Below are 12,738 nucleotides of genomic sequence, written 5' to 3'. Positions count from 1 at the left end.
CTGTATCTAGTAATGGCCTTGAGGATCTCTGATTCTATACAGTCATGTTTTTTGTATTGAGACAGATGGAACAGCCTTATTGGTTTTGGTTTTGGCAGGTTTGGTTTTTCTCTTAGCATGATGGTTTACTTTTTTTCTACATGTAAACATATTTTTATTTATGGTTTTTTGGTTCCCCAAGCAGTTATCTTGACAATCTGTCATTCACTTCTTAGTTAATGTTCCGTATGTGAACAATTATGTCTCTCTTTTTTTAGGAATATAAAGATGTCAGAAAGCTGTATTTTTAATTTTGACGATGATCTCTCTCCTTACTCAAAGCTTTACAAGGGAGTGATCCTTTTTGAAACATCCACTCCCAACTTTTACAGCCATCATTTTGGAAACATCCCTGAGGATAGGTAGAGTTATTTGGGAAGTGTTGGGGAAGATGAAATAGGAAAGCCTTTATAAATATGATTGCCTGGCAAAAGATTTAGAAAATACAGAGATTGAGATGGTAACAAGTTTTGAGATACCAAACCTTAGTTACTGAACAACTAGAAAACAATAGTACAGCCAGGATGAAGACAATCCCCCCTTCTGGTTGAACACTGCCCTTACCTATAGGTAGGTCCAAAGGTCAAATGGACTGATCTATCTCACCCCAATGTGTGCTTCATCCCACATCTGTAACCCTCCCCTGAAGCATCAGGTGTCTGTGACCCCATTGGCCTAAGTCTTGTTCAGCCCACCTCGAAGCCCCCTGATAAGGAGTCCCTGAGGAGCCAGATGCCCTCTTGGCACTTCTGTTCTCCTGGAACTCCCCCTCTCCTGGAACATCCCCTCCCTCTTGGGATCCTCTCTCCCTCTACCCCTTGCCTCTCCCTTGCCCCACTCCCTAGGGCCTGCCACGTGCCACCTCTGGTGACTCCAAGCAGGGCCTTTCACCCTCTCTAATAAACCAGAGATTCTAAGAGCAGCCTTCAGAGATCTCTCGTCTCCATTCATCCAAAAGGTCCTGGAGTCCAGTGTTGCCGCAGGGAAGTGCTTGGCCTAACCTGGGTAACAGATTATTATTTTTAGTGCTATAAACATGATTTGCTTTAAGCTTCACGACCCCAGTCCTGATTTGTGGCTCAGTGCATGGATGCCTGTCTGAGTTGAAACAATGTTTGTGAGGCAGCTGAAGAGCTTAGACCTCAGAGATTAAAATTCCTGGGAGGACGAGGAGGAAGAAAGGATAAAATTCTGTTTCAAAGGCTGTTTCTTCTATCCTAGGATGCCAGAAGTATGGTAGACTACACCTGTCTTCAAATGTCATTTAACTACAGAAAAACCCTCTACAGTGCCAGACACCAGGACAAATTACTTGTCACTTTGCCTCACAATGCATCAACATGAATTCTTGTGAGAGATAGGACTTAGTTGCAGTCTGACAAGAGCAAATCAACATTGTGTGAATGGCAAGAAGAATTTGCTTGTGAACAGATGAACATGTCCTACTCAATAATGAGCAAAGTTTGTTTTTACGTGGAAGGAAGTAGACAGGGAGCAATGCAGTATTTGGGTTTTATCCAGTGATAAAATGGGGCAAGAAGCTGTAACAACTTACCTGTTTTACAGAACACAAGTACTGATACAGCCAAGAGTACACCCACACAAAGGGATCTTCAGGACATTCCTTTATTTCTTAACATGGAATGGGCAGAAAAATGCTGGCATTTATCTGAAATGGAAGCCGTGTTCCTCTCCTGTTTCTCCTTGAGCACACTGTGTGTTATTTGCAGACTTCAGTGCCCAGCCCATCAATCCTCTCTTGGCCATGTGCTAAGTGGCACAACTAGCAAAATACAGGTGCCAGCATAATCAGCCCAGCACTAATCCAGTACTGCTTTGATGGTGCACAGGAGCACGGAATGGCTTGGGTTGGAAAGGACATTTAAAGGCCATCTCGTCCCATGCCCTGCAGTGAGCAGGGACAACTTTAACTAGGTCAGGCTGCTCAGAGCACGAGCTTGAATGTCTGCAGGGCAGATGTCCACCTCTCTGGGCAACCTGTGCCAGGGTTTCAAAACCTACAGTGCAAAGAATGGCTTTCTTTTGTCTAGTCTGAATCGACCGTCTTTTAGATTAAAACCAATCCCCCTCGCTCTGGGCACAAAAGGCCTTACTAAAAATTCTGTCCCATCAGTTTTGCAAGCCCCCTTAAGGTACTGAAAGGCAGCAATCAGGTGTCCCTGGAGTCTTCTCTCTTCCAGGCTGACCAGCCCCAGCTCTCCCAGCCTATCTCCAAAGCAGAAGGGCTCCAGCCCTCACAACATTTTGTCCCTCCTCTGGACTAGACCCAACAGAACCATGTCCTTCCTGAGTTGGGGACCCAGAGCTGCATGCAGTACTCGGCTGTGGTGGAGACGGAGACAATGCAAAGCAACACGCTCCATTTCCAGAAGGCTTCAGAGCCTGTTTTTATTCTAGCATGCATGCTTTTTCTACATTCTGACAAAGCACATAAGTTTACACTTGACTCACTGGTCACAAGAGACAAGCAAAGTACTTATTGGAATAAGGCAGTTGCAGGTTTCTCTTATTCATCCTTCTTTCTTTCTTGGTTTGTATGTCAATGCCCTTGGTAGAAAATTCTTCCAGGAGTAAACATGGATTCTCTTATCAAACTTCTCTGTGGCTCACTGAAGTCGCTGTAAATTGTGGGAATCATTAAAATTAGAGGGTTTTGGAAAAGTTGCAAAAGGCAGGCCTCAGAGACAGCAGAATTGCGACTAAAGCTATGCAGTAAGATTTGTCAACAGAAAAATTATATAGGAAGTAGAAAAGTAAGGACAAATAGAACAATGCTCTGTGTATTAACACGTGGCTAGAATAACTCCCTAAGGTACAGAAAAGTAGATCTAGCAAAATATTAGGATGTTCTAAGCTTACTCATGGAGCTCTGTGCATTGGGTTTTAAGGCTTAAAATACAAATAGATATTGTATTGGAAAGAAGCAAGCATTTTTTTAAGCAAAGGTACGTGTGCTTCTAGTGGTTGGATAAATCGCTTGTCAGTATGCTTTTGCTTTGTATGTCTGGTCAAAAGACTTTTACAGAACATTGTAACATTAAGTTCTTTGTCTGCTGCCAGGGATGTGAGCTGCTGGCATCTGCCCATTGTCACAACCATGTAATGAGACTGATGCTAGAAAAGAAACAGGTCGATTTGTGTTCCTCAGCAGTCCTGTCCCGTTCCTGATTTGTACACAGACCCCCAGCCAGCAATATGAAACATCTTCCACAGTATTCCAGGTGGAGTCTCACCAGAGCAGAGCGGTGCAATCACCTCCCTCAACCTGTTGGGCACTGTGCTTTGGATGCACATGGCTGGCTCATATCCAGCCTCTCATCAGGCAGCAGCCCCAAGTCCTTCTTGGCCGGGCTGCTCTCCATCCCTTCATGCCCCGAGCTGTGAGATCAGCTGGATTGGGACTGTGTCACAGCCCTTGGACAGAGCTGCTGGGCAGGATGAGCTCCTTTCCAAAGAAGGCAGATCCCACTCGCCCACGCATCTCCAGCCTGAGGTCACAGCAGGCTCTGGGGTCACAGCAGGCTGAGGTCAGAGCAGGCTCTGAGGTCACAGAGGTCCCAGAGCCCCGTGGTTCCAGGGCACCACCACGCCCGAGCAGGCAGTGCTTGAGCACAACTGCTGTGGCAGCAGGAGCGGTGGCAGCAGTGCTGGTGACATTACGACAGTGGTGGCAGCGAGAGCGGCGGGACTGGCACAGGGCGAGGCACCATGGCCCTTGCTCTGTGCCTCCTCCTCCTGCTGCTCCTGGCCGTGGCCCTGCCTGCCAGGGATGCCAGGGCTGCTCCGCTGGAAGTGCGGGGAGCAGGTGAGCCGGCAGCCTGGCTGCCCTTTCCCGGGACAGCGCTCCCTGCTCCCCTGGAAGCGCTGGGGATGGATTTCCCGTGGGCTTTAGGGAGGGTTTCCTCTGTGGGAGGGAGAGAGCCCCAGTGGGCCCCGGGCTGCTACAGCTGCACTCCTAGGGCTGTTGCGCAGGGTCTGGAATGAGCATATAGAGTGACCAGGAGGCAGCCGAGAACTCCCCAGGCCACTGTGCAGCTTTGGCCTTGTCCTTCCGCATCTGGATCCCACGGCCTTACCCGACCCTCTTACAGCGCCCAGTTCCCACAGGAAGAGGGGATCCCGACACAACAAGAACTGCTTCTGGTCTTTGTTCCCTTCTAGATTGGGATCCTGACTTGGATTCTTTGGAAATGCTGCTGAATGATGGTTTGTTGACCTTGCCAGATGCTGAAGGCAAGTTTTCAAAGTACCTTTCCTGACAGAATAATCAGTGTCAATCTGGCAAGAGCACTCTTTTAACATTTCCCTTAAGTTCCTCTGAAGGTTGATGGATTCAGGAAAATCTGCCCTGCTCCTTTCTTAAACCCTGAGTGATCCCACAGGATTGCTGTCAATGGGAGGAAGAAGTATTTGGCTGTCCATCTTACAACCATGTGCATTGCCAGTGTCTCCTTCCCTGTGCTCTGTGCAGCCCCAGAGAAGAGCAGAGAGGGAAGGGGCCGGGCCCTGGGCTGTGCCCCGGGGCTGAGCTTTTCACAGCTCCTTTGCCAGCCCCAGGGAGCCTGAGCTGCTCCTGCTGCTGCTGCCAAGCCCTGGCTGGGGCTGGGTTTAGAGCTGCTGGCAGCTCCAGGGAGTCCTTTCTGCCCCGACTGCCCCGCAAGAGGATATTTCCATCCCAGAGTTGGGCCACCGCAGGCTCGTGGTGCCCCTGCCCCTGCTCCAGGGTGGAAGGCAGAGCTGAGGGAGTGCCTTGGAGGGCACCAATCACCCAGGGGCCCTCACTGCCGCTGCGGCCTGTTGAAGACCTTGAAAACCTTTCTGTTAAGGTCCTCCTAGATGGAAGAACCAAGACATAGGAGACAAGAAATCCCTGGAGGCAGCCAGACATCTGGAGAAGATGCTGAGTTATCTGGAGAGATGCCATGGTGGGTGCATTTCCCTCAGCCTTCCCCTGGGACTCAGCAGCTGGGTCCTTTCCCTGCACATCTGGACAGGCCGTGCCCGGCACAGCGGGAAGGGATCCATGGCAGCCTCGCTGCCCCGCTGCTGCTCTCACGGCTGCAGGGCTGTTTCCCAGCCTGGGCTGGCTGCAGCTTCTCCCCAGCCTCTGCAGGAAGGCATTTGGCAGCAGCTGACAGGGAGCCCCAGCTGCACCATGGGCCTGAGATGCCTGCAATTTCCTGCTCTCTGGGGAGATGCAGAGAGGCAGCTGTTTGCTGGAAGTATGGCCCTGGAGCGGCTCCAAAACCCTGGGCATTTTCCTTGTCTTTATCCACCTCTTTGTCACATATTGCTGGGAGCAGAAGAGCACAGCACAGAACAATTATGGCATGCAGGCTCAGGGCTTTGGTTACTGAGTAGTACTGTTCCAAGGGACAGTGTTATGAATAAATTCAATTTTATATTAAAAATGTTAATTAAAATACTGTTAACTGTTCAAAGCCCGTTAAAATCCCCTTTATGTGCACCCTTGTTATGTTTCCCCCTTGCCCCACTTGTCCTTCACTTTGTGACCGTCGGGTTTTCACCTCCGCTGCTCCCCAAAATGGCGGCCACTCCACCTCCGGTGATATGCAAATCACGAACTGTACACGAAATCCCGAAAAGAGCCCCAAGGACAACGAGCCACAACAACTTCAGGGCCACGAACCGGATCGGACAGTCGGCAAGAGGTCCCCGGACATCACCAGATCCGCGGAATAGCCGCCGACATGCCGCCCTAACTTAAACAGTGCGTCTGCAGAATCAGGACCTCAGACAACGAGTTGAAAATCGCCTTCCTGGGCACACCCGCGAGGACGGAAGCCCCGGCTCTGCTGCCTAGCGGACCCGATCTCCTCCTCCTCAGCCTCGCCAAGTGGGAGCAGCGGCGGTGTGCATGACCCCTTGGGCCTCCAACCCAGAGCTGGTCACTCAATAAAGACCTTAAAAAGGAGCAGGTGTCCTGGCCCATTTATTTCAGATTTGATCAAAGGCACTGAAGCTCTTTGACTACAAATTGTCGAGGAAAACAAGCACAGGAACTTGGCTAATGTCCGTGACAAAACCCAAGTTGAACTTGTGAGGCCAGCTCACTGCTGCCTCCCCCCATCTTTTCATTTTGAATTGATTTAATATTTGGAGTGCCAGTTCTTGGATGACATGGGCCTTCATCAAAATACTGCTCGGCCTCCTTGTGGTAAACAGGCAAAATGAAATTAAAAGGAGGCTGATGGCTGTTAAAAACCATGTGCCTGTTTATTAAAGCTTAGAACAACAGAGGACGAGGCCTCAGGGTAAGCCGAGGGCCTGCGCGCCAAGCCAGAGGTAGCTCTAACAGTGCTGTGTAACAAGGTGTTCCTGCGGACACGAGGTGCCCTCAGGGATTTTTAAAGTCTCCTGGGGGTGCTTGATTGGTGAGCTTTGGATCCTCTGGCCCACTGGCCCTTTTCTGGGTCGCTGGCAGCTCTGTAAGATGGTGCAGTCCTGACCAATCATTTTGGAACACAGCAATCTTACTGGGTGGCTCGTTTCCCAGTCGTAGTTCCAGTTGCTGTCATCACCCTAGGATGTGACTTTTCTACAAGATTCTTACTCTTGCCCCTTCTTGACACCCCCCCTTTCTCTGTTTAGTAGCCATATACATAAACAACTGTACATTCAACTCAACTTACCATATTAATTATATGTTAACTCATTATATTAATTAACAGTCCATAATGACATATAATTAACCATCAATATCTCCGCCTATGAAAGTGAATTTATTTTTACCATCCTGGGTGTCCCTCTTTGTGCTCCCAGTGCTTCTGGTCTGGTTTGGCTGAGAAATTTGTCCATTAAGCCTCTGTGTCTGTTTCCTATCATTCCAATGCATGGCCCTTTCCTGCTTCTTGGCATTTAAATACTCTGATTATTTGATTGGATAACTTACATCTTGCACTTTGTCACATTATATTGTGTTAATCAGACTCTGTCCTATCAGGAGTTTCTGGAACACATTTCCAAGCCTTCCAGCTACAGCCCAAGGGAAGCTCTTTCTGTCTTGCATCACAAAACTGCCAGGTTTTTTGCAAAGACATCCCTTTACAAAGGACTTGTTGTGTGCATTAACATCTGAGGGGCTGATTTCCAAGACAGACAAAAAACCCATGAACAAACAGCAAACCAAACAAACAGCATATTTATAAAAGGTACTTTCTTTTTAGCTCTTGCTTTCAATGTTTTCCAAGCTGGCCTCCTTTTCCACTGCAGTATTTTTCTTTGCACAGAAACAAATCCTTGCCAGATGATGTGACTTAACAAGGAAAACACAACTCACACACAATGGATATATTAAAGCTAAACATGCAGACTCCCATTATCACAATAATAATCATTTATGTTGCTGTTCATTTTTATGTCAGATTGTTTTCAGAAGGGTGAGAACAGTATCTCAGGTCCCCAGCTAGTTTGATACCGTAGCCCCTTACTATCTCTCCTTTCTTATTAGCTGTCCTTTCTGTAGTTTGTCTGCCCATTTCTTGCTCCTGGATCTCTGCCTCCTTCACCTGATTTTTATCTTTTTCTGCATTTGTGGGGATGTTTGTGTTGGTTTTGTTTTTTTCTTGGTGCTTGTTTTGTTTGCCTGTTTTATTTGGTCACAGTTTTGCTTTTGTTTTTTGCTTTTTGGGTTTTTTTTCATCAACTTAACAGTAGAAATGACCTTGTGATTTGTATGGTGAAGTTTTGATACACAGGTATTGCATGTAAAGGTTGTTTATGTTTTTAAAAATTATCTCAGACAGACCTGCAAGCCCCTGTGATTGGAGAACTGAGTGCTCTCAGACAGCAAATTGTGCATGAACAGGAACCTTGTAGTTCCTATCTCCATTACACATGGCAAAATGTAAAGTGGTTGGAATGGTGCCAGTTCTAGCCTTTCTTTTGCCTTCTTTTGCTGCCGTGCCATAACACCGTGCCAGAGTCCTCAATGAACTCGGTTCTCCCAGGATGGGGTGTGCAGGGAGGATCCCTCAGCTCGTGTGTGCACCTGGTGTGCACCAGGCCAGGCACGTGGCCGTCAGCCACAGCCAGCCTCTGTCTGCAAAGAGAGCAGGGAGCTGCAGCTCTGAGGAACTCCGGGGTTAGGGAGCAAACAGACCAAATCCCGAATTCATATCAGTCACTTCACTTGAGTATTGTCTGCTGATAGATTTTTATCTTCCTGCCCAGGGCTGGAAAAAAAGAATGCTGGCAGGTTGCTTTCGCTAAGAAATGAAGAGACTCTTCTCAACAGATTCTGGGGCTGCTTCTTGTTTGAACTAAAAGCAGAGCAAAACTCTTCTGTTGGTCACATCAAACCAACATAAGTTTCAAGAGTCTGTGAAAGACATAAGAGTGTAAATATTATTTCATACTATTGTACTTACTGCTTTCTAATTCAGCCATGGGGTAGGTAGGCCATCATTCACTATATCAAATAACAGGAAAAACCTTTGGAAAAGCAGGATTTTTAAAACTAAGATTGTTAAAACTAAGTTTTAAAAAAGGGAAGGAATTCCATGAAGAAAATTATGTGGTAAAATTGGAGTATCTAAAAGTTCTCAAAGTCCTTTGATAACGGGGCCCTGAACCCCAGTCATGTGAAGTGCAGCCTTTTCTGTCCCTTTGAGCCCAAAACTGAAGTGGGTCAGGGCTGGGATGAGCCTTCAACCAAAACTGGCTCCAAGACTGAGTGGGAATCAATTCAGAACAGGCCTCACACAAAGAGCAAAGCCTGAAAGCCAAAGCCAAACCTTCATTGCTTGGATTTCTTTAAAAACTGAATTGAAACAAGTTTGCTTGTCCGGTAACATCACTGTTACCATGAAACTTTCCTGGTGCTACTAAATAAGCACTGTCCTGTCCTGAACTGTGTTGTTCAAATACTGTTGAGAACGTGCTGTGCCTCTGCCCTGTGCCCCTGGGGCTGCTCCTGGCCAGGCAGCCTCAGGGGGAGCCAGCACTGGCTGCAGCCCCAGCGGCCCCCCAGGACAAGGCCCAGCAATGGAGAGGCCAAGGAAAGCACTGGGCAGCAGCAGAACCCTCAGCAGAGTTCTTTGGACAGCCATGGACTGCCCACAGCTCCACTGCAGCCTGACTAATAGTCTGGCTACCCATGCTATGAGCAGAGTTACAAGAAAAGTGGGGAGAAAAATCAACAGCTGACCGTCTGCTCTCGTACAGCTTCCGAATTCCAAGATAGCAGCCGATCAGCACAAGTGGCACAGAGAACAGTATCACCACTGTGCCTATCATGCAGGACCGGCGCACATCCTGGGGGCAGAAAACTCTTGGGTTGCTCGGTGCATTCTGGGTGTTTGTATCAGACTTGCCAGGCATTTCTGTGGGAGCAATGGGGAGCGTGAGCCCGCGCTGTGCTGCACTGCTGAGCTGGCAGCACGGTGCATACGGCCAGGACGTTCTCTGTTTGCCCAGAGCTGGGGCCTGCAGGCACCTTGCCGCCCCTTGGCACAGGCTGTGCCCCCCAACAAAGCCCAGCAGGCTGGCAGGAGAGCCCGGGGCCAGCGCAGCTGCTTGGGCCGTCGCTGCTTGGAGGGACAGGGGCCAAACCCATCCCTGAGCAGCCCCTGCCAGCCCTGGCCCTCCCAGCCCTGGGACAGCTCCCCCAGCCCCAGGGGACAGAGCCAGGCCCTGTCAGGACACACCAGAGCAATTACCTCCTGTGCCAGTGCCTGGAACTGCCTGCCCTCCTGCAGTAAAGGCTGGCACTAGGCCACTGCTTCTTTCTCGATCAGCCACCTCCTGTACAGAATTTTGGTTCATCTCTGGGGAAAGAAAAGGCACAGCTGGATGAGATGGGACTATTCCCCATTGGACAGGTTCCATTTTCATAAGCTAATCATGCTCAAAGTCATCAGGAAATCAGATGAGCTTTTGGGATTGGACAGGACCTTCCCTTCCTCAAACCATCACCCCTCCTGGTCTGCCTGAAGACTGGGAAATTGCAGGGGGTTTCAGGGTGTCCATGGACAATGGTATAGTTGGGGCTCCCTGTCAGCTGGTGCCAAATGTCTTCCTGCAGAGGCTGGGGAGAAGCTGCAGCCAGGCCAGGCTGGGAAACAGCCCTGCAGCCGTGAGAGCAGCAGCGGGGCAGCGAGGCTGCCATGGATCCCTTCCTGCTGTGCTGGGCATGGCCTGTCCAGATGTGCAGGGAAAGGCCCCGGCTGCTGAGTCCCAGGGGAAGGGGGAGGGAAATAAACCCACCACGGCGTCTCTCCAGATCACTCAGCATCTTCTCCAGATGTTTGGCTGCCTCCAGGGATTTCTTGTCTTCTCTGTCTTGGTTCATCTCTCTAGGAGGACCTTAACAGAAAGGTGTTGCACGTCTCCTTCAGGCCGCAGTGGCAGTGAGTGCCCCTGGGTGATTGGTGCCCTCCAAGGCACTCCCTCAGCTCTGCCTTCCCACTCAGGAGCAGGGGCAGGGGGACCACGAGCCTGTGGTGGTCCCACACTGGGATGGAAGGAGCTCCTTGCAGGGCAGTCGAGGCAGAAAGGACTCCCTGGAGCTGCCAGCAGCTCTAAACCCAGCCCCAGCAAGGGCCAGGGCTTGGCAGCAGCAGCAGGAGCAGCTCAGGCTCCCTGGGGCTGGCAAAGGAGCTGTGAAAGGCTCAGCCTAGCGGCACAGACAGCCCTGGGCCCGGCCCCTTCCCTCTCTGCTCTTCTCTGGGGCTGCACAGAGCACAGGAAAGGAGACACTGGCATTGCACATGGGTGGAAGATGGACAGCTAAATGCTCCTTCCTCCCACTGACATGGATCCTGTGGAATCCTGTTGGGCTCTAGAAGGGAGCAGGGCAAGTCTTCCATAATCTTTTAACCCTGAGATAATGTTAAGTGAAGTGGATCATAAGTGAGCTCTTGTCAGAATGACATTGATTATTCTGCCAGGAAAGGCACACGGAGTACTTGCCTCCACCACGATCTACATTCTTCAAACTGTCCTTCACCAGATTTTCCATGTAAGCCATGTCACGATACCAGTCTAGAAGAGAGCAAAGACCAGAACCGTTTCCATGGTGAGCTGGGATCCCCCTCTTCCTGTGGGAACTGGGCACTGCTAGGGGGTTGGGTAAGGCCCTGGGAGCCTGAAGTGAAAGGACACAGCTAAAGCTGCACAGGGGCCTGGGGAGTGCTGGGCTGGCTCCTGGCCACTCTCCACCCTCTTTGCAGGCCCTGTGCAACATCCCTGGAGGGGTGGCAGAAGTACCTCAAGGGCCCTGGGGCCCTCTCCCTCCCACAGAGGGAAATGTCCCTAAAGTCCTGGGGAGAAGTGCAGCATGTAGTGCCAAAACCATTCCTTCCCTCTCTGCCCCACTCTGTTGGAACTGCTCCCCCAGCCCCAGGGCTCATGCCCAGGCCCTCTCAGGACACCCTGGAGCCTTGCTCTCCCCCTCTGCCCTTTCCCCACCACGGGCACCCCGTGCAGTCGCTCCCAGGTTTCGGGACGTGTCTCCCACAGAGGGACCCCATCAGGACTGCTCAATAGCCGAGTGCCCTGAGCATAACAATTCCTCTGGGCTGTGCCGGCCTTGTCCGGCTGTGCCTGCACTGCCAAGCAGCAGAGAGGGCAGCTCAAGGCTCAGCAGGGCTCAGGCCCAGAGGCACAGCAATTTCCTCCTGTGACTGTGCCTGGCAGCGCCTCCCTTCCCGCAGCAGAGACTGCCAACAAGCCACTGCTTCCTCTGGGAAACTCAGCCTTCAGCACAGCTTTTTGGTCCTTCTCTGGAGCACGGAAATAGCACAACTGGATCACATGGAACCATTACACAGACAGGAGGGCTCATGTTTAGGAGGCTTGTACCTTGGAGCTTTACTGTTGCCTGTCGGAAGACCTTAGAGCAAAACATTTCCATTTCCCAGAGGATTTTAGAAAACCTGTGCTCAGCCTGTGGTGTCAACAGGGACTACTCACCCCTCTGATGGAAGCTGGGCTTGTAAGCAACATCCACCAAAGGACCTGGGAAGGTTCTCCCTGCAGCCACACCTGTAACCCAACAGCCACAGAAGCTTCTGCCATCTCTGCAGATCTGCACGGGCAGCACTGAGCTGCAGGAGCGGTGAGGGGATGGCCCAGGGCGAGGGCACACACGTGCATGGTTCTGTCCTGGCACCTGCAGCGATGCCCCCCTGGCCAAGATTTGGACTCTGAGCTGGCAGCTCTCGCAGGGGGAAAGGCTTTGACCTACCCTCAGCATCTCCCAGAGGCTCAATCCTGAACGTGGGTTGGGAAGCCAGATCATTTTTACCAACAGGTTCAGCTGCAAAGAAAGGCAGGACAGAACAGCTCCTGTGACACTGTAGGATATCCTCAGGCTGCATCCAAGGCTCAGCCCCGGGGCACAGCCCTGGGCCCGGCCCCTTCCCTCTCTGCTCTTCTCTGGGGCTGCACAGAGCACAGGGAAGGAGACACTGGCATTGCACACGGGAGGAAGATGGACAGCTAAATGCTCCTTCCTCCCACTGACAATGTGCCTGTGGGATCACTCAAGGCTGAAGAAAAGAGTAGAGCAAATTTTCCTGAACCCATCAACTTTTAGAGGAATTTTGGCAGAGGGGAGCTCTCTCCACATTGACACTGATTATTCTGTCAGGAAAGGTACATTGAGAACTTGCCTTCAGCATCTGCCAAGGTCATCAAACCATCATTCACATGCAT

General features: G+C 50.6%; 1 protein-coding gene across 1 annotated transcript in view; it reads right to left on the bottom strand.

Annotated features, from left to right (window-relative positions):
• LOC144247009 (uncharacterized) overlaps positions 1 to 12,738 on the bottom strand; it is a 24,313-nt gene extending 11,575 nt beyond the window's left edge. Inside the window, 2 exon segments of the mRNA XM_085590018.1 lie at positions 10,993 to 11,064; positions 12,696 to 12,738. Coding sequence (XP_085446144.1) covers positions 10,993 to 11,064; positions 12,696 to 12,738 — 115 coding nt within the window.

This window comes from Lonchura striata, chromosome 12, assembly GCF_050655825.1.
Source record: "Lonchura striata isolate lonStrDom1 chromosome 12, ASM5065582v1, whole genome shotgun sequence".
Lineage (NCBI taxonomy): Eukaryota > Metazoa > Chordata > Aves > Passeriformes > Estrildidae > Lonchura > Lonchura striata.
Note: the sequence above shows the minus strand (reverse complement) of the source record. Positions and strands in the feature narration are given on the sequence as shown.